Below are 22,051 nucleotides of genomic sequence, written 5' to 3'. Positions count from 1 at the left end.
GGGCTTGAGGTTTAGGGGGCATCATAAAGCAATGAACTCCATTTTAACATGGAATTAATTATAGAAGTAAAAAATACACTTAAAAAAGTAAATCGTTTTGAACGAATAAATAAATTTAAGCTATTCGTAAGGGCGTGGTCACAATTTTTTTGCTCGCTTTGTTAGCAAGAGGCCTCGTCTTTTCAGTTCCCCCTCGGGTCTCCAAAACTTCTCGACGGCCCTGGATGGCAAACAGAAAGGGAAAGTCCGCTGAGATTGGAGAAACTGGATGAAGCCATGTAGATAGTTAACATGAAAAGGAATGAAATATAGACTCATGCACCACAATATTTCTCTATTGATCAGTTTTCTTTGTCTGGCGTACAATATTTACAGGTTTGCTAACAGCTCATATTTTCTGCGTATCCAAACAAATGCCCCGGTGGACCTTCCGCGTGCATGAAGTGCACCCTGGCGTATCTTCTGTTTCTAAACGTGAAAATATAAAGCAGGCTATAACTGAATAAAGTTTTTTCTTAGTGCCCTTTTTGTGTCTTGGACCCCTGCCCTCTGAAATTCCTGGTTGCGCGCCTGAGTAAAGTCTTCCTGTTGTTGTTATCATATTTTTCTGTAGTAAAAAGGTTTCATTTATTTATTTCATTTCTTGCTAGAGCCATAAGTTTGCAGACTTCTAACATGTTGTTGCAATAATTCCCCCATCTATATTTCTATCTCAAAGTAAAGGAAACATTTACTTCTATTTCTTGTTATCTGCTAACAAGATAATGTAGAAAAGGGTTTGAAAATTTGCTTTTTAAACATTTTTATTGATGTGCCAAACAATATATTGTAGCCACTTTGAATCTTTTTTTACTAGACTAATTGGATTCAAGAAACAAGAATGGATACTTGCAGTTGAATTGTTGAATTCAATTTCTTTATTGATCTCAGGTTACTATCTCTTGAAGGAACATACTTCTCGGAACTTGATATGTTTTTGAAAATTCTGAAAAAGGCATACTAAGTGTGTTAAGTTTTTGTCAATGTAGATCCAAAAGCAATGGGAAAATAGAATGGAAGATGCTGATAAGATTGAAAAACACATGCAAGATGCCTACAACAATGCAAGGGAAAATGAGGCAGTTCAAGAAAAGAAATCTTCAGATGAATGTGCATCTTTTAAAGAGCTGGGGCTGCCTTCTGGTAGATTAGATTTTTAATAGATCTTAATAAAATTTGTGAAACTGGTCCTGATTTAAAAAGAAATGCCACTAATTTGCAAAATTTTTGCCATCTGCTAAGAAGTGCATTTTAATGCTCGATATAGATAATGATGCTAGTGCTTTGTGGGGTTTTCTACTTCAGTTTCATGCATACTAAGTTTTGTCCAGTACAGCTGTACAGTTTTTGTATGGAATTTTATCCTTTCTTTTGTTGTTAAAACTTTTGATGTTTTTCTAATGAAGTAAAAGGTATATCTGCATACAGCAGGTTTTTATATAACAGGCAATGTCATTTCTCATTAGATTTTTAGATAACAGGCAATGTTTATATATGTTTGATTTAGACCTCTTTTTAAAAAAGGCTCTATTGCTTTTCAGTACAATCTCATTTGGACAACCACTTAAATTCTCACCTGTTGAGGCGATTCAATCTGATAGTCCCTCAAGATTTCATTGAAGAAGAGAGGAAGTTACAATTCGACATGAAAGGTGTGCATCTACTTGAAAAAATTGATGCAATAAAGTTAAAAATTTAATCTGTTTCAATCATTTCAATCACAATATTGGCATATTCAATCTACAGAATTGCACTGCAAATCAGAGAGGTAATAAATTGCAGACTTTTTTAAGAATAACACACGGAACTTGAAGATAATATATGGTGCTGTTTCTGTTTGCTATATTTCAACTTTTCCATGCTAATTTGAAATTTATCGGTTCAGGAGGCCTATTTAACATTTCATTGAAAAATTTATTAAAAGTTTGTAGATTCTCGTGAACCTTTCACTATGATGACTGTGCTTTTTAACTGGCGTTTTAAGCTTATGTTTTTAAAGTCAAAGGCATCATAGTTAAAAAGACTTTCTCGAAGAGAAATGAATGAATGTTTTCGTTAAGATGACGGATCACCTCAATACGCAAGGCCAACAACATCTTCAATGCAAAGATACAGAAAGACTCCTGTGGAAGATAACTACTTCCCTGAAGAAACTGGACAGCTAGAGAGAGCCACGGAAGAACCCAGCAATCATGCAGAAATTCTCAAAATCAGTCACTCCTTACCGGATGCTAGCATTAAAACCGCTCACGAGGTAATCTGCAAACTTGAATTGGTCTTTTCCGTGCCCAAAGGTTTTCACAGCCTCTGCAGAAAATTAATTTGATGCATTATCGCACTCACTAGGCCTAACTGGAGTTGTCTTCCTCAAATTCATTTCAAAATTAAAATCTCCATAGTATCTTTTTATTTTAAGTAAATCAATCGATTTTCTTGTTTAGATTTTAAATTAATTTTTTTTGGGTTTTAATGCTCCACATGTTAAATGTTATTGGCATTGTAGAAAAACGATGGTGCACGAATTGAGGAGAAAAATATATGGCGCAAACTCATGAAGCCTTCGCAACGTCAAGTTGAAAGGGAAGACTTGGCTAAACTTCAACAAAAAGCAGACTACCTGAAAAATCCCAGGTTTTTGCCTCCGAAATCTGTGAAAGAATCGACTGGAACGAGAAAAATCACCAACAGGGAATCAACACAGGCTGTCAAAATGTGAGAATGGGTTTTGCAGCTATTTTTCGTTAATAGCAAAGTTGATAAAAGAATGTAATTTGCTGCCTTGCTGCCGACATGTTTTTTGTCGATGCCTTGCTGTCTTATAGATGTCACCCCAAAGCTTTCTGATTCTGTACGTTCAAAACAGAAAACACGAAATAGGCCGTTCACTGAAGTCTTTGAATCTTGCAAATATATTAATAAGAAGAAACAGTAGTCAATAACAACGTAAAATGACGAACAATTGTCCAATATTAATGAATTACGAATGGATGACGAAAATGTAAAAATACTGCATATGTCTCTTTATTAGTTTTTTCTTCAACAATGCTGGCTAATATAGCTTAAGTCATGAAAAGGGATAAGGACTTGAATATAGTTTTTAAATTTATGTTCATTATGTTCTTTGTATCGTGTTACTTTGAGTTCTTTTTTCTTTTTATACAGATGCAAGGCGGGTGACATTTTTGAGGCTAGCCCCTGCCCAGTTCTGTTTACCGATTACGAAGCTCGTAATGAATACGAGGTAAAGCAAAATCATTAATTACTCAATGCCATATTTTCATTGCTTAGACGACTGTATAAAATCTTTTAGAGAGCTCTTATGAAAACTTGGCTATCGAATGTTTTGTGACCGAGTACCCTCTTTATTGAAAATGTGGCCTTTCTGTTTCGTTAATCTTTTTCTCTTTCTCTGACCCCTAATGTTTCTAAATCCTCTGTGATAAGAAATGCAATCTCTGACGCTATTTTTTCCCTGTAGTAAAGATTCTAAAAGTTGACATTTGGTAAAGTAAAATTTTATCAGATTTTCTAAGGATTTCTAAATGCTGTCATAAAAATATTTGTTTGTTGACAGTCTTTCATTTCTAACGAGACAGAATTCTAATTTTTTTTGCATTGATTCAAGACCCATCTTTGGCATTAAATTGAAAGTTTCCTCTTCTCGGGCAATATGTCAATTTTTCTTTATGGCTTTTCTCATTCCTAAATGAATCTTCTTTTCCAGATTGTTCTCACTTTAAAGAACATCACATCTTCTAGTCGTCAGCTCAGAGTGCTTCCCCCATCAACGCCCTATTTTGCTGTCAGCCATGGTATGCTTTTTATTATGTTGAAGTTTTATGAAGTAACAAAGAACCCTACTTTTGAATTACAAATTCTATCTATACAATTTACCCTCTTGCCAGAGTTTGCTTTGTCATTATTGTGTATTTTCAACTGCTTTCCCTCTGTGAATGAATTTCTCCCATTGAATCTATAGCGTTTTGCCCATTTTGCAGGAAAGTTTCCCACTTCTGACGGCCTTGTTGCTCCTGGAATGAGCTGTCAATATGTCATTAAGTTTTCACCGGACTCTTTAGCAGACTATGATGATAGCCTGAAGGTAACTGGTTACAATTGATATAAATATGACTTAAATCAAACTTTCGCTGATAACGTCAGTTAGATTTAGGAACCCGACTTGCAAACTTCAAGTAACTCGTACCCAGAGATATTCAGACATACAGAGAAATAGTACCTTTCCAAGAGATGCATTCTAGAGTCGAAATGTTTATTTCACGGATAAAATCTCTCAGCTGTTGTATTCTCAGATAGCAAATCTGTTTGTTCACCTTACTTCCTGTGGTCATTTATACACTTGAAAAGTATCGGCTTCTAAAAGTCTTGTTAATAAATAAAAGGCTTGGTGAAAACCGATTCAACGAGCCGGGTTTTGTGAAGTATTCTTGTCCTAACAGTTTAATTTTTTGATTTGATGACGTATTTTTGAAAGAAATTCTTGTTGAAAACTTTTTGTATTGTGCTGTTTTGATCATATGTGATGTCATATACAAACGGACTAAATCTAACTAAACCCTTGTGGGTCATGTGATTTGTGCCCATTTGTGATTTTTATTTGGCATGGTATTCGTCGATAGTTAAAAGGTAATGTTTATCCTTGTATTTTTAGCATTGTTGCTGCGAGATTCTTGTGGCTTAGATTTAGATTTGTTCTGGTACATAAAGGGCACAAGTCAATGAGCATGAACTAGCAACGGTCTTCTTACTGAACTGTGCGATGTTTCCCTTATTAAATGTTCATGAAACAGTGATCTCAATTTTTCAAAGACGCAGTCCCAAATCTTCCAATCAAAATCCAAATATTCCTGAGATCACCTTTGCAAACTACAACCAAGGGGGCCTATCATTTATGTTTTAGTGTATTTTGCTACTCGTTTCCAGATCAACCTATTCTCTTACGTTAGCAAGCCTTTCTACTTTTTTAAAAGAGCCATTCTTGGATTTTTAACACTTTAAGGCAAGAGTCTTGACAGATTCTAGTAACGTGACTGTTTCTAAGATTTCACTCCTTTTCTGGGAAGCTGATTTGCCACCCTAAAGTTTTCCCTTTAAGATTCTTCTGAATTTTTTTGCAGGTAGAAACAAAGTTTTCTGAACCACTTATTATTCAGTTACAAGCAAGGAGACCGCCACCTGAGTTATCGCGTAAGTTTCTGAGCACTTGCAACCAAACCTTTTTATATTCTTTGGCAATGAAACTTTAATTAATGTTTTTAAACGGAACACAGTCAAGTTTTCTAGCTCTCAGTGCAAGGGGTAAACAGCACAGTGACGGCAGATGGGTATAGAGAACGCCAACCTCTTGCTTTTAACCGCACTTGAGCTTTGGTCAGAGTGATTGGACCTTGATTTTTCATACGACACTACAGCTGCTCACTATCTGTACCTTAAGTAAGACTTTTAATTTTTCACTCAATGATCCAGTAGAGTCAGACTAGGTCAGATGGTATTACTTAGTTATTTGGATAAATGTTTTTCAAGAAGTACCAAGAATGTCAAAAAGCAAACATGTAACTAACCCATAAAAACATCCAAATAACTAATTAAAGTTTGGTGACACTTACTATCCGATTTTCTAAGCATCTTAACCAACTGTCCGCAATTCTGGAGCAAAGCGTCAACATATTTCAGAGTCTTTAAGACATGTAAAGAAGTTTTCTCTGACCGTACTATAAACTGTCTTGTCACAATGATCTACTGGCTTGTTTGGAATTTGGAGATGGCAAAATAAAATCAGTAGTTCATCACCACCCTTTTAAAGCACATGTGCGTAAGAAATTTTCTACTCACCTTCCTTTTTTTTCTACTTCCTTCACCCCAACTTTTCCTATCTCTACTTTCGTTCCTATTGCATTTCTACATCAATTAATAAGCTATAACTGCTCCTTTCTTCAATTATTTGTATTTAGCATAGGCCTGGGCAAATATGTTTTTGAAAATTATTGTACCGTGAGTCATTTGATTCTCAATTTGTACTGTTTCTACCCTCGACAATTCAGATTTTCCCGCCTACTATTAATCGTTGCAAGAAACATCGTAGTTTGAGTTTTTGAGGAATATCAACATTGAATTTTCCACTCTACCAAAGTCGTGTAGAACGCCTGTCTATGCTGGTGTTAATGACTTTTCTGTTTCTCATGAAAGTAATTGACCTCTGAAAGTTTTGTTATCTGTTGTTATTGCTATTTTTCAAAGAGCTTGAGGTGGTTAAGAAGAAAGGTTTTTGCTTAATTCCAGCTTCTTAAGATATAGCCAAAATTACCTTGATTTTTTCTATTGTTTCTTTAACTGGCTAAAAACAGGTTATATTTTCTTAACAGCTTATAACAATTCGCTTTTCGTAAGAAACAAGGTCTTAAAGTATTTTTCATACTGCTGTTATCAATTGTCAGTATTTGTTCAACGATTAGGCCACATACTTAAAAAGCATTTTTGCATTCAGTTCCTGACACATTTGCTTGCGGTCATTGTTTGGTTGGTGGATCGAAGACTGTGCAACTGCCATGTATTAACAGTGGTGGGGAAGGAAGATTCGTCATTTTAGCCAAAGACGAATGGAAATCACGTAGCTTTCAGGTCGGTTTATTAATTGTGTATATGGAATAGAAGAGATGCATTTCTTTATTCACCTCGAACACTTTTTTCTTAGGCTTTTTAATAAACACGTATTTAAGTATCAACTGGCTACAATTTCTTTGACATACAAACGAACATACCCAGGTCTCTTTTCCTGTTAGGATTGTTTGTTTGAAATGTGTAACTTTTTTTTTCAAACTTGTCCTTTCAATAAATGACAAGAAATCGACCGGTGAAGGCAAAATACCCCCTAAACTTGTCCGTCTAGCTACCAAGGAGCTATACATTCCCCTAACAAAAGCTATAAATGGCAGATTTCCAGACCGATTATCTTAATCAAAATGCTTGAAGACTGGAAAGTCAAATTGGATAATGATTACATTGTCGGAGCAGTACTGATGGATTTATCAAAGGCTTTCGACAGTATCCCGCATGAACTTCTTACAGCATATGGCTTTGATTGAAGTTCTCTAGCCCCTATTTACTCCTATTTAAAAAGGCACTTACAAGCAGTTCGAGTAAATGATACTTACAGTGATTTTCAATCTGTTTTATCAGAAGTACCGCAAGGATCATTTTGGGCTTATTCTTTTTAATTTCTACGTGGCCCTATTCTTTTCAATGACCTGTTTTATTTCACTAAAAGACTTCTTTTGTAAATTACATAGATCACAACACTTAAACACAATTTTCAAAAAACCTATCTCAATTAATTAACGTCTTGGAAAAAGAAGCAAGCATCGCTCTAGCCTGGCTCAATCAGAATTAAATGATTGCCAACTCAGCAAAATTTCATGCTCTTCTCGTCAGAAAGGATAAAATATACCATTGGACATAGCATTTCTATTCAAGGGAAAAGCTATAAATTCTGAAGCTTCAGTAAAGTTGCTTTGCGTTTCTATAGACCACAAACTGAATTTTGACATTCACATATCCGAACTTTGTAAAAAGGCAGCAACCCAGCTAAATGTGCTCAAAAGACTAAAATCTTTCATTGGCTTTGAGGAGAAAAAGGTATTGGTCTAAAGCTTTGTCTTCTCTAACTTTAACTACTGCCTTTTAGTGTGGTTTTTCTCCTCGGCTAGATCTATGGAGAAGATCGAAAAAATACAAGAAAGAGCCCTTCCTTTTTTCCGATGACCATGATTCATCTTATAGAGATCTGCTTTGCAAATCGCATAAATGTATAATGCATGTAAGTCGGCAAAGGAACCACAAGACTTGCAGTACTACAGGCCCAACCAAACAAATGAACATTTTCTCCTGCATTGCCCATTGAGCGGGCTTCTTGGTCAACTTTAGGGATTCCTGGTTTATATACTTCACAATATAATTCAAAATCCTTATACATACTGCTTCTGTGTGGATCTCCATTGTTGAATAAAATCGCCAACAGAATAATTATGGAAGCTACAATATTTTTTTTAAAGAAACAAAACGATTTGACTGAATGCGGCTACCCCATATTTATTTTTTATTATTATATTTTCTTTTTTTGGCTAAATAACTTTTTTTTGGCTTGTTCCCTGTCCCCTTGTTAGCTTGAGTGACAAAATGGCTAAATATATTGTAAGTGCCATTTATAGGGGTAACCCGATGACCTTGTGTCTTCTCTCTTTATGGATAGCACCATATGAAGTAGCTGTTGCCTATCCTTAATGTTTTACTTGTTTATGAAAGAACAATTTTCGGTCCAAACAGCCTCAGGTCTCTCGGACCACAAATTTGGAATGGCTTACCACAGGAAATAAAATCTGCAGAAAATCTGATCCAATTCAAGTGTTTTCGTCTCAATTTTGCATATTCAGATCAGCTTCCAGGGAGGTCTAATGTTTGTTCACCATAGTTGGCCCTTGTGTTTCCCATTTATGATCATATTGAAGTTACGAATGTCATCTCCATCTACTAAAAACGTTATTGTCCGTTATTTTCTAGAATATATGTGCAAGATTATTTCAATGCCTGTAATCTTTTCATATGTTTTTTGAACTTCCTCTTACCAATGTTTCAGTGCGGCTACATTCTCGAAGTCGATATGCGGCTACATTAAACCAGGGTTGGCAGATTGGCCTTTTTCAGACAAAATTTCCAATTTTGGCCTTTTTCAGACCAAATTTCCAATTTTGGCCTTTTTCAGACCAAATTTCCAATTTTGGCCTTTTTCAGAGCCAAATTGCCTGGAAAATTTGCTTTTGGTCTACTTCTTAAATTTGGCCTTTTTCAGCAGAAACTTTAAAGATATTTCATTGCTTTATATAAACTTTTAACACACAAATTTTACATGGAAAAGCAATACTACACAGTGTGAACCGAAATGTCGATATTTTACCTAACCTAACGATCAGCGATTGAATTTTTTAAAGCGAAATTTTCTCAGTTTCCTGTTTGAGTTTGAAGATTATTTAAAAGGCTCTTGCGTGTAAATATATACTACGCATGCGCAGTGTACTTTTGCAAAATCTTTTGATTTGGCCTTTTTCTGCGCATTTTGGCCAGGGTTGGTCATCCCTCTGGCCTTCTTTTGTAAATTCCATCTAGCAGCCGTGCATTAAACCTCAGATATTGGCACTCAACAAAAGGTAACGAAACCAACAGGATATAATTATACATTTTAATAACGACACCCCGGTTACATATCTTGTTAGTTTTAAACATAATTAAGATGACTATAAAGTACGCTATGACGCTTTGAAGTCTTTGGATAGGTAGAAGCATTTTGTAACAAAAAGCATTTTCTATCTGGGCCTAAATCGCTACTGTAGGCGAACTGATTTTGGCTTTAACGACCTTTATAATGATCAGTCAGTCATTTGTGTAATTTAGAAAATGTGTTTTTCAGGAACTTTATGATAAAGAAGAAGAAGTTTCAATTGGACCGTTTGTTATACAGCCCAGCTCATTCCATTTGCAGCCAAATGATTGTACCAACCTTACGGTCAGTTTCATCTTTCTTTATGCTAAACATTAAAGTGAACCCTCTTTTAGGGTTAACAGCGTTTAAGTGTTTCCTCTGAATTGGCTTAAATGTGCTTTTGCTGTTCCTGACGTCATTTTTTTATTTTGCACATTTGGATGCTTAGTTTTTCATCATTTTCTTCATATTTGTTTGTATTTTATATGTTTTTTTTCTTTTTCTGCATCCTGGAAATCATGTTCTTACTGTTTAAACTCTGTCACTACCTCCTCTAGATGTCATTTTCTCCTGATGCCGTTAAGAAATTTCAAGAACATCTAGTGATGCTTTGTGACAACTGCCAAATTAAAAAGTTCACAATTGAAGGTAACCAAGGTTTTGTTGCTTGTATGCCGCCTTTCTGTCCAGTTTCGCTTCTCCTTTTTCTATACAGCCAGGTTTTGTCTGTTTCTGTAAATTGAAAGCATTCTTTATGGGAAAATAGTTTTGCATCCATTACGAGTTAGCAAAAGGAAATATATTTACTGCTCTGGTTCTGACTAGATTTTTGGTGATAATCCATCTCCAGCCTTGTCTTATTGTTTGCATCGCATGAATATTGAACCTGTTTTTGCTTTCTACGGTGCATGAATTGTATTTCGATCCATATATGTATCAAATTGCTTCAGGGTATCGTGTTTGATTTCAGGTTTTGGGGAAACTGCCGGTGTCGAGTTGGTCTCAGTTAAAGGTGGACTAAGTAATTATGAAATTGGGGAAAGTAGAGATGCGCGAGCCTCTTGTCTTGTTAAATTTCTCGATCGAGTTCCTGGAACTCAAGAAATCAAGCAACTTGAGATAAGAAACGCGACGTAAGTGACGGTTGAAAGTGACTGTACTTTGCAAAGTTGTTTGAAATAAATTGGGATCCTGCCCTTTGTCTACGCAAATTTTTCATTCTAGCCAAGCCAGCTTGTACTCTCGGATAATTATGTAGTCAATATAGTCATTTTTTGTAGCTCCAAGTTGCAAAAAGCTGTTGATCCTTCTCAAAACATGTAATTTATGGCCTCAACTTTCCTGATCTTAACACAACGTAAAATTACAGCTTAAAAAACAGCTGAGTATTGTTTTGCACCAGATAAAAAAATGTTATCAGGGATTTTTCTATGATTTTTTTGTTAAAACGCACCATTAGATCTCTTGCCAAATTTTGAGATGAAATTTTCTGACATACATTAACATCTCCTCATAGATTTTTATATCATTTACTGTCGAATCCTGATTTTTCAAACTTTGACATTTTTGAAATATAATCTCGCCATTATCATGCAATTTGAGTGACTTGTAATTGTTCTATCTATTGTTTGTTTTTTATTTTTAATGATTAACAGAACAGTTACAAAAATGTGTTTTTTTTCAACAGAGGCTTTATCATTCTTAGGCAAAAACTTTCCTCCAAAGCAGGAATATTGGTTTGTAGGGTTTCCTAATCATGTAATTACTGAATTATTCACTTTAGGTCAGTTGATCTAGAGTATTATTGGCAAATCGACCGACCAGTGTATGCAGGCCATAACCGGCACATGCTGCATAATGATTGTAACCAGGGAGGAGTGCAACCTGCTGCTTTTGAAGTTCAGCCCTCATCAGGGAAGCTTACGTCACTGGGAATCTCTGCATTCAGTTTATCTTTCCAACCAATCCAGGTAGGGTCTTATTGGGAATTTCATTAGGAACTGCATGTTCAACTGGGAATTTTTTTGCCACAGATTATCGACTTTGGTGTACTTAAGTAAATATCCTGTAAAGAATTCACATAAGTCTTTATATTTCAAATCTATAGTCTTTCCATGCTATAAATAAATATTCACATAAAATGTTCAGTTTAGGAACCGATTTCTACAACAAGAACGAGACTTACAGACTAACACTAGTTGAATCGAATTGAAGCGATGTTTATCTTTGACTTACAAGCTTGTTCAATTATATTTTTTCTTTTGTCCAAATTTAGAAACTTCGACGAAAGTTAAATGCTAGACATAAATAGATTTTGATCATTGTTTCTCAGGACTCACGAGGCAATTTTTGACTGTTATTTTTAGCTTATCATATATTGATATTTTTTAACCTCAAATAATGTACATTAAAAAAGAAATTTGAGTGATACTGGATAAAATATACTAGCTGCTTATTCAGTTTCTCATCATTCACGTAGAATGTTGCAAATTAAAGTTTTTTAACAAACATATTTCATTCTAAACCATTGTCATTTTCAGCTGGGAATTTACCGTAACGTAGCCCGACTGATTTTGAGGAATGTCCCTTGCACCGAAGATCAGAATTCAGTTTTAGCTGATTTAGTGACGATTCAAATCGAGCTCAAAGGCGGAACAAAGGCTAGTTTCGGTGTTATATACTTATTTTTATTTCTTTCTATTACTTTCTATTTTGCTTTTTATCTATTTACCATTCTTCTTCCCTATCTTCTTAACTCCAGTTTTTATGTTTTTTATGTTTTTCTGATAAATACACATTAATTAAAAATTTATTGAGAATGCTGTTGGTATATCAGAATCTCTCAAAAGCCTGAATTTTCGATCTTAGAAATGGGTAAGATTTAATATTGTTTACAGCAAAAATTCTGCGTCATATATACGATTCATGTCTACTTGCTGTGGATGCATATGTAGTTTACATAGCTACTAATAACTCTCTGTGCTATTTTATTTCCTGGGAAGAGTAAAGAAAAACAGTTTCAGACAATTGTATCACATTTCGCCTTTAATTCTAATTCATTTGTTGACGACGGGTCTAGGTTTTACTTGAATTACCACTACCATATGCTAATTCACCCTAACATATCAAACCATACAGTATGTGACCATAGACTTTCATTCAAAAACCTTTCATTTCTATCTGAAATATTGTTTAGCTTCAGGCTTAAAACCTGATATGATTTAAACCTAATTTTTATTTTGCAGATTTTTGACGTATCAACGCACCCTGAAGTGGTTACCCTTGATGGCAATGTTGAAATCAATGTTCCTCATCACTTAGAATTCACTGTGAGTGCTTGATATAAAATGCTTGATGAAATCCGATAATTTTGAAATCCGCTTGCCTATGATAAAGACCTGTTCTTTCAACATTAAATTGAAACAATCACCAGCCTGTAACAAGGGCAGACAAATCTTATTACTATTAGTCATATCATAGAAATTTTTACTGTTTGTCAAGTATGAAATATCTATGTTATTGATCAGTTAAAGATATAAGTTGATCTCCACTTATAAGGCAAACCAACCACTCTCCGCTTATAAATTGTGTATCGATTCCCTCTCGACCTAGAATAATCTTGAAATTATAAATATAATTCTAATTTGAACCGCTTTATAAATTTATAACTTATGTAATCAAGTTTAATCATATACCGTATATTCTGTTATGGATCCGTCTTTAATACCAGATTTTTCCTGATTTAGAATGTACATTCTTCGATTTATTTCAATTCGCCTCAATTTGTATACTTTAAACGACCCTTAAAGCCTATCTTGTTTATGCCCTTTTTACGTAGTTTCGAAGGTTACTTAAATTTTCTCCCTAATATCCTAGTGAAGGTGATTAAGGTAGGCAAAATTATGTAGTTTCAGTGTTAAGGATATTGTTGATCAACCAGTCCAAAATTTTAAATGGATCTTTTTTTGTCCCACTTGATTTCGTTAAACTGTTACTCTCTTTTTACGGATTTCTTTGTCTAAACTTTCCTATTTTGCAACCTGATATAGAGAAGACTTTGCAATATGGGAAGCTGTCATGTTTTAATCATCCAATCAGCTAATTTTTCATCTTTTTGTTGTTTTTTATCTTCAACATTCTATTTACCTTCTCTTCTCTTAAACATTCTTTTCAGGTCTTCAATAATAGTTCTTCACCTTGTCCAATCTCATGGGAGAATATTGAAGATGAGGAATGTTCAGTTCGAATTGAACCGTACGAGCAAGAAATCGGTTAGTTTTTTTCTAAAGAAAATTAATTTACTGTTTATTTCGTGGCATTTGTTAGTTCCCAAGCTTCCTTTATTTGCGCGTGTCAAGTGTCTAAATTTGCTCTTCTGTTAGCAACTGTTGAATTAAAAACTTTACGGTTTTGCGACTTGGTATTTTTTAAGAATCTACATGGTACCTGAAATGAAACTTTGTTTGCAGTCTCCTTCTACTTTTTAAGAAATGATAATAACTGACATTTGCTTATTTTGATAAAAAATGAATATATTGATGTGTAATAAGATGAGTTACGTATAATATAAAAATTGGGATGTTTTTACAGGACAAGTGCATCTGAGAATTATTTTTTCATTTATATATAGAAATATCGAAATATGAAAATATGGAAATGTAGAGTTGAGAAATCTAGAAATCTGAACTAACATTTTCGAACTATGAATGACAGTGATTATGAGCATAAAGGTCATAATGCGGGCAAATCAGGGGTGCTAAAATTTCTGTTTGAAGCTTACTTTTTAACAAATGATTTATACTATTTTTTTTATAAATTCCAACTATATCTATCCAATTTGTTAGTAAACAATGCCAAAATTAACGCAGATTATGCAGTAATTAATCTCAGTTCATGAGGAATGAGCGCAATGTAAAAGATTTTTGGTTAAAGAAGTTTTCTTCTCGTCACAGGTCCGAATTCACGAAGCGAATGCTATGTGACATGTGTTGGTAAGAAGCCAGGGCTTGTAAGAAGAACGTTATTCGGTAAAATACCGCACAGGACTCTGCCTGCCTATTGCCATTTTGAATTACATTTTACTGTAAGTAGTGCACTGGTGGTGATTTTTCATAAAATGTTTTGCCTTTGGCGAGATTTAGCATACTTCGTGACGTAATATTTCTTGGACTGAAGGTATCGAGTGATATGTTATACTTAATAGTTTGAAATGAAGACTTCATAGCAGAAATGCCATCACTTATATAAACGTTTATCATATTTCGTTGGTCACTGGTAATAAAGTCTTCTTTTTTCTTGATTTATCTTAAATAAAAATTCTACCTCTCTTCATTGTAGAGTATACATTTATCATTTGCTGGGGTTATGATTAGGTATTTCAAGCTAAAATGAGTACCAATCTACTATTAGGATGCAAATACTTGATAAAAATATATACCATACACCGAGATGAATAGAGTGTAGAGGCCGGTCACGAAACTTCAGATGGCTACTTAGCCAATTTATGTTGGGAAGAGCCAATCATAGATGAAATAGGCCGGGGTGGAATATTCTCTATGTGCGGCCATACTTCCGGGGTCTTTGTGAGCATCACCAGTCAGGATTTTTGTTTGACTTTTCTGGTCCTTAAACTCTATTCATCTCGGCCTATAAAAGCCTCCTATTCTTGGCCCTAGAATATATGTATCATAGCTTTCATCAATGCTGCCTTTTGCCCTTCATTTGCTGAAAGATTTAACGAATAATTTTCAGGGACCAATCGTGCGATTCTTGGACAGGCTGTTAAATTTTGGGCTTGTTCGTCACAAGAATGATCAAAAGAGACTCGTAGAACTCAAAAACTTTTCGAGTATCGATGCCCACTGGAGTCTTAATGAATCTGTAAGTCTCTTTCTTTGTATGTAGCAACCTATGCCTATTTCCTCTTATATTCTCATATCAAGAAATCATAATACACAAGCTTTCATTTTTCCATAGACTATAAAATGGCTACTTTTTAAGTTTTTTCTAGGCCAATCAATCTTAGCCAATCAATAAGCATATGAGTGTTATTAGGCTCGCTGATTGGCTTACTGTTGATTGAAGATGGCTGAAGCCACTTTCGTATTTTTCCATTGCTTTTAATGTCGTAACTAGTGAAGAGGATTTTTACTGTTGCACTAAACTCATTTGCATTGATGTAGACCCCGTTTTACAAACAGTACCATGCCCTCTTACTTGGAATATTTCGATTTAATTTTGCTTTTTAGGGTAATAGATCTAAAAATGTTCTCATTCTTTGTGACTTTTTTCAATTACTTGCAATGTTATACAGAAAGACCAGGAGAAACAACATACATAAATGACATAGTTTTGCTACGTTAAAGATGTGTTCTTCCTGGCCAGCGATTTTGATATATTGTACTTATCTCTTCGTAGAACATGGATTTACTTAGCTTGGAACCTGTTTCTGGTGTTATTGAATCTAACAGCACGCAAGTGATCCTTGTCCATTTGAAAGCTGATAGCCCTTGCATCCTAAATGAAATAATTGAGATTGAAATAGATTCAGGAGAGAATTGGTGGGTGTTCACTAAAGTACTAAATTATTAAAGTATCAAAATCTTTGAGTTATTCTTCGTTATAGTTGTGAAGAGGGTATGGTTGCTCTTTTTGTTTATGAATAGTAGAGTTGATTCCAATGACAAGAAATCTTTTTAGATCCCTTTCTTCCAGCAACCTTTTTTAAATATGTTTCTTGTAGAGACCTTTCAATGTTAAATTCATTATTAAGTTATTGTGCTTTATCTCCTACGATATTACATTTCGAGAAATTGTTCTCCTTCTGTTTGTAAAAATTTAGCCTAGAAGCTGACCCTTTTTCAATTCAAATACTTAACCTTTTCTAATTGATGAGATGTTTTATTTTCCAAGTTACTAAAGCTTTAGAAACATTTTTCACTTCATGACGTTTTTCTATAAAGATAGTGTCGATATCCTTTTCCAGCCCTACCTCTTCCATAAGTGAAGATTGTCAATTCTGCATGAAGCTGTTTAGACACATTTCTATGCACAAAATAGGTAGCAAATCGATCAAATAACCTCTTCCCTACTCAAGATTTGGTTGAATGTTTGTAGCAGAGATATCAACATTGATGCGAAGAAATCCCTATCCAATTTTTTGAGAAGAAAGAATTGCAAAATTCTATTTCAAGGATTGGAGATTTTTATATATGTGATATTTTCTTTCTTGCCTCAATTTTTAGTTATCTTGAAGCTAGAGCTATAATTGAAATGCCTGAAGTCGTTCTCCTGAAAAGTGGTATTGCCATTGAGGAATGCTTTACCAATATCCCAGTTTCACAGACTGTGGCTCTACAAAATTTGACACTTTTCTCCGTGGAATACAAATGGACCAAGGTATTTCCTTAACTTTTCTCAATACATATTCTTTATCAAGATCACACATATGGTTCTCATATCTTGTTGAATTTTGTCAAAAAGATTTTGTGTGTCAAAACTGGTACGCAGCACTGTAGGTTAAAACGCAAGCTGAAATTTCATGGGATCTCGAAATTTTTAACTATCACAACGTTTGCATGTGTATAACAAGCTTATTGAAATCAAAAGTTTCCTTTGTTTTTCTAACTTTTTTTAAGAGGAGACAGTTTTTGAACCCCTGATTTGAGCTTGTATAATTTAGACAGGTAGAAAATTTTACATAACTGAGAAATGCCCCATAGATCCAACACATTTGAATTCAGCATATTTATCTTGCCTGAATAACATATAATGACCTAACCTTGCTCATCAAACTGCTGTAACAAATTCAATGAAATTAAGAAATTGTTTCATCAGGTTCTGGGAAAGGATTCAGAACTGTGTGACCTTCATTTCACCAAGGCAGAAGGGACGCTGAAGCCAAGGGAAAAGCTGGAAACAGAGTTTATACTTTGCGTAAAAAAGCAGGTTCGTATTCCAGTTCATTTGTCTTTTTAGATATCTTTTATGACTCATCATAATTTTTTCATTTTGCGTTGTTGATCGTGTGTGGCATAACATGTTTGCTACTTTTTAAAGAGCAGGGCGAGCTGAGAAAACTGTGTCAACCATTGCAGAGCTTATATCTGCGTAACATTACGTTTATAAACTTTAATTTCGCGAAAAGCTGCTTGCAGATTATATGAATATTTGTTAAGATAATGACTGGCACTTCACATGGGGGTGCACCTCTTTGCCTCAGTAGTTTCAGCAGGAATTTACATAATCTTCGTACAGATCGAAGAGATTTCTATAAAATTATCAACTCATACACGACTTCGTACTTTTTGGATTTTCAATCGTTTTTCAGCAGATCTTCTGAATGTCCGAATGCGGCATTCGGACATTCGGACGGCTGCTACTCACACATTGCGCTTCCACCCACTTAAAACCATCTTTTGCCATGATTTTTATTAATCAAAAATTTCTCTAATGAGCAATGTTATTATTCAGGATTTGAAGAAAAATTTCAAGCCATCGCCAGTTTTGCAATATCTTTTACGGCTCAAGGAAAGATATGAATTATAGCAGCGAGAAATAAAACATTGCCCTAAATTTGACTTGACGTCCACAGCATGTGTCCTGGTTTTAGCTTGGAATTTTTCCTAGATTTGCCATTTTTCCAGAATATTTTACGGAGGTCTAGTGCTTTGAGTTTCCTGGAGACAGGGATCCTTGAACCAAGGGCTTGAAATTTAGTAATCGCGTTCTTTTTTTGTTCATTTTAGAAGATGTTATGAGATCTCTTTACTTAAGAATCCTTTCCTGGAAAACTTAAAACAATGAGAAAATTTGTGTCTAAAAAACTGCAAATTTTCCTATCATTCAGGGGACAATCAATGACTTGTTCGCTGTTTGTGAGATTGAAGGCATGGTGCATCCGTTGATATTGTCCATAGCAGCGAATGTCTCAGGCCTCAAAGTAGATTTTGCCACGCCAGATGTCAGTGGAATGCTGTCAAGGTATACGAGGAAACATTTTTTCAAATTCATTTCCTGTCTATTTTATCAATTGATATTTCTTTTGTCACTTTACACTTCGTATTCGAAATTTATCAAACGAATTAAATACTTTTTTCAGCCCAACAACACATTCGGAGCTAAAACTGGAATTCGGATATGATGTCCCGATTTCCTCGAATCCAAAGACTGTGGTTGTCATGAAGAATAACTCAGCGATTTCTGCATCATTTTCAATTTATATTGACCATTTCAAAGGAGGAAGATTACCAACTCCACCAGAGAAAAAGAGACCAGGTATTTTGTCATTTTCAAAAATGACGATCATTATCTGTAAATAGAATATCAGCTTAGCAGCGCGGAAGATTCTTTTCTGCATACTTAGAAGCTAAACGAAGGGTTTGTGCGCAAGAATCCAGTGATAGATCAAAACAGACAATTGAAGCAGTTTATGTCATCAAGCAAAACAATTACTTAGGTAACTTATTGCTGCCTTGTATCTATTTTCGTTGGATCTGATTCAGCCCGCGTTCATTAGAGGCGCGTTAGCCACATAGTTAGCCTGCTTGAATGCAGTGTTCGTGTCCTGACTCGATCCATAGTTTTTATCCGAATAAGCAAAATTAAACCAGGCAGACGAAGGCTTCTGTTTTTTCCCTTGAACACTTCAACTATAATGAGGGTTAGCGGTCAATAATCAAATGCATTATCCTTCCTCTCTTGTTTCTTGATCCACACCTTAAATGCCAAATAATATCAAATATATAGTATTATTTCACCTATCATGCATAGGTTTTTTTCTCTCACGGTTGCTTTCACAAGTTACTTTTTTAAATGTGTAGCTGGACCTTTATACGTAGATATTGTGAAAGGGTATGTGCTGTGTGCTAGTCAGTAACTTATTGTCTTATTCGTTTCAGACAAGCAAGAAAGCAAGACGTGAGTATAAATCTCTCCATATTTGAATTTTTTTCTGCAGTTACCTCGAAGTCTCTTTATTTAGTTTTATCTTGGATAGAAAAGACTTATTTTGATGTTTAAGTAATCCCAGGTTTTGCAAAAACTTCAACGTAACAGTGAAGATTGGAACTTTTGCTGGAACTTTTGTTAAGAACGTCTTTTTGACAACCACAACAAGCTTTGTCATTGAAAACATCTATCTTTTGTTGTTTCTACTTCTAGCCGAAGTCTTCCGTTGCTTAGTAAAACAGATACAAAGGCTGATCTGTACAACCGGTTGTCAAGCAAAGCATTCAAAGGTATTTTGATTTGAAATAAATATTGACGTCTATTTTCGAACGATTATTGACACTACCGTTGAGTTTGTTTGCAAAAGGGAAGGACTAATTTAGGGCCCTTTTTAAAAAGAAATTATCAGTAATGTTCTGTATCAACAAAATGAATTAACAGCTACACCTTGGTGTGTTGTGACGTAGAAGGAATGTACATTTCTTCAGAGCGATCTCATTGTGTTAAAATGGCAGACTGATACTCTTTCATTTTTGAACCTTTCCGTGTGAAATTGTAAAGTTTGACAGAGGTCGATCAAAACATAGGGAAGAGTATCCCGAGGACAATTTTGATAGGGTAACAGGCTGCACTGATCTTTTCAGGAAAGTTTTTTTGCACACGCCCAAAAGATTTTCTTTGAAACCAAAATCCCTGTGATGACAATTTTATGAATGGTTGGCTTGAATTAGACTTTCGCTCTTTTTCGCAGGGAATGTTGACAAGTTTTGTAAAATATTTCTCGGCCTCTACATTGGAGATTTATATGTTCGTAATAGTCTTAGTATTGACTGAATTAAGATGTAAGAAGAAAATTCATAAGGTTTGCTTACTTATAATGGTAACTATGATTATTAATTGAAAGTGGAAAGGTTTTAATGAATTGAAAGTGGTAAGTTGATAAGTTGAAAATGGAAAGGTTTTGATAAAAAATAAGTCATCATCAGTTGACCATAAAATTGCGCTAGGAATATGAATGTCGTTTAGACTGCAATTTTGTTTAAATTCTGTTTAACATTATCTGAGAACTCGTTATAAATTACCTATTTTTTATTCATGATTATACTCAATTTTTATATTTGTCCTTAAAATGGTGCTCCAAGGTTGATAAGAAAAATAATATGTGTTTAAAAGTATATCTATTTGGTGACCACAGTGTGAGCTTTTTGTTAGTGAGCTTTTTGTCAGTCAGCTTTTTCTAGAATTTGCTTTGCTGGTAGCTTATTCAATTGTGCTGTCCTTTTGTTTTGATCTTTTCTGGACACTAGTGTTTTCATGAAATTGCTATATCAACAATGTTTGATGCTTTCCTCCATTGGATTTGAAAGCTACTTTGCTCAAAATCAATACTCGTCTCTTCTAATGTGAATTTCCTTCTTTTGCAGTAAACTAATATTTCTTTCAAAACATCATTTATATATTTATTTGTCCCTACACAGATCTTTGCGATGCCGCACTTTCGGATGGCAAAGGGGCAGCATTCCTTCCAAACCCTTCGCAGGGGCAGTTAGGGCCATTTGAGCAAATCATCATCGAAGTCACTGCTTACGTCGACATGTGGGGAGAGTACAATGACAAGCTTATTTGCATAGTAAGTTACCTTCTGTCCTTTAATATAACTGAATATGATTTAGTAAAATTTTGTCATCTAACATTGCAGTTTATTGCCTTGGTGGATGAAAAAGTTATGTCTGTTTGATTAGATATATGAACAGTCTTATTAATTTCAAATATTTTATTTCTGAAGCCAATTCCTTTTAGGAGGAGGTTTCAGCTGTAGTTTTTTCTGAATTTCACTACCCAACTTGCTATGTTTTTTTCATTGATTTCAATGTCATCCATGATCTTTATTCAGTGAATTTTCTAATTCAATCTCATTGCAGGTACATTAAGCTGGGGATACTTTTGTGCCCCCAATGTCCATCAAATGTTTAGAAATGTCTATTTTATTACTTTTTCTTTATTGCAAAACCAGATATCAGTAAGCACTTGCAACCCCAACAGTGATTCCCATTTTTTACATCCCTGATGTTTTTTTACGTCTGCTATGAAGAAGTTAACTAAAACCGTATGCAATCTTTCCTTTTTGCAGGTTGATGGGCTTAAACCAGTTGAAGTTCCGATTCACTTAGAATGTTCTGGTTGCCCATTAAAATTCCAGTTTTCTAAAGACCCAAATCCAGTTTTACGGTGAGCATCTTTGCCTTGTGTTCAACTGGCAAGGTTTTTAAATCTATAAGATGATAAAGCGGCTGAAATAGATGACAATTGCAGGCTGGTGTCCAAACAAAAATCGCATATAATCTTGATAAAGAATCTTTTGACAACGTTAGATATAGAGTTGCTTCTTGTAGAAAAGTCGCCTAATATAGCTGAAGCTGCCATTTCTGAAGTCAACTGTAAACTAACTTCGTTTGCATAGAAAGTCATTTCAATATTGGCCCTTTCATACCATCTGCTTCTTGATCCTCATCGAGATTCTTTTCGTCAGGTTTGGATCTCATATTTCTGGAGGTGATATACACAGCAGAGCGTTGAAGATAAACAATCAAAGTCCATGTGGTATGTAACTTCTTGAAATCACTCACCTACAATCCTGGCCAAAAGGTTAGTGAAAAAACCACTAAAATTGCAACTTGGCCCCAAAAATATTATCAAAACCCCCCATCCCTGCAGCAATGTTGGTTTTTTTCTTAAATACCCAGATAACAGCAATTGAAAAGAGTAGAAATAAGCGTATCAACATTGACTGTGGGT

General features: G+C 34.8%; 1 protein-coding gene across 2 annotated transcripts in view; it reads left to right on the top strand.

Annotated features, from left to right (window-relative positions):
• LOC135682256 (deleted in lung and esophageal cancer protein 1) overlaps positions 1-22,051 on the top strand; it is a 46,253-nt gene that overhangs the window by 2,282 nt on the left and 21,920 nt on the right. For both annotated transcript variants that reach the window (XM_065197063.2, XM_065197064.2), the window contains exons 3-30: positions 1,029-1,182; positions 1,581-1,691; positions 2,100-2,293; positions 2,543-2,751; positions 3,202-3,280; positions 3,764-3,851; positions 4,038-4,141; positions 5,175-5,244; positions 6,542-6,675; positions 9,515-9,610; positions 9,865-9,955; positions 10,278-10,440; positions 11,091-11,277; positions 11,848-11,967; positions 12,553-12,636; positions 13,482-13,578; positions 14,260-14,390; positions 15,059-15,187; positions 15,725-15,867; positions 16,552-16,705; positions 17,144-17,254; positions 18,156-18,289; positions 18,408-18,583; positions 19,207-19,225; positions 19,469-19,545; positions 20,734-20,885; positions 21,387-21,484; positions 21,786-21,856. In XM_065197063.2, coding sequence (XP_065053135.2) covers positions 1,029-1,182; positions 1,581-1,691; positions 2,100-2,293; positions 2,543-2,751; positions 3,202-3,280; positions 3,764-3,851; positions 4,038-4,141; positions 5,175-5,244; positions 6,542-6,675; positions 9,515-9,610; positions 9,865-9,955; positions 10,278-10,440; positions 11,091-11,277; positions 11,848-11,967; positions 12,553-12,636; positions 13,482-13,578; positions 14,260-14,390; positions 15,059-15,187; positions 15,725-15,867; positions 16,552-16,705; positions 17,144-17,254; positions 18,156-18,289; positions 18,408-18,583; positions 19,207-19,225; positions 19,469-19,545; positions 20,734-20,885; positions 21,387-21,484; positions 21,786-21,856 — 3,376 coding nt within the window. The remainder of the gene's footprint in view (positions 1-1,028; positions 1,183-1,580; positions 1,692-2,099; positions 2,294-2,542; positions 2,752-3,201; positions 3,281-3,763; positions 3,852-4,037; positions 4,142-5,174; positions 5,245-6,541; positions 6,676-9,514; positions 9,611-9,864; positions 9,956-10,277; positions 10,441-11,090; positions 11,278-11,847; positions 11,968-12,552; positions 12,637-13,481; positions 13,579-14,259; positions 14,391-15,058; positions 15,188-15,724; positions 15,868-16,551; positions 16,706-17,143; positions 17,255-18,155; positions 18,290-18,407; positions 18,584-19,206; positions 19,226-19,468; positions 19,546-20,733; positions 20,886-21,386; positions 21,485-21,785; positions 21,857-22,051) is intronic.

This window comes from Rhopilema esculentum, chromosome 16 (genome assembly GCF_057945365.1).
Source record: "Rhopilema esculentum isolate cy_ngs chromosome 16, ASM5794536v1, whole genome shotgun sequence".
NCBI classification, from domain to species: domain Eukaryota; kingdom Metazoa; phylum Cnidaria; class Scyphozoa; order Rhizostomeae; family Rhizostomatidae; genus Rhopilema; species Rhopilema esculentum.
The sequence above is the reverse complement of the archived record's forward strand: the minus strand, read 5'-3'. Positions and strand labels throughout refer to the sequence as shown.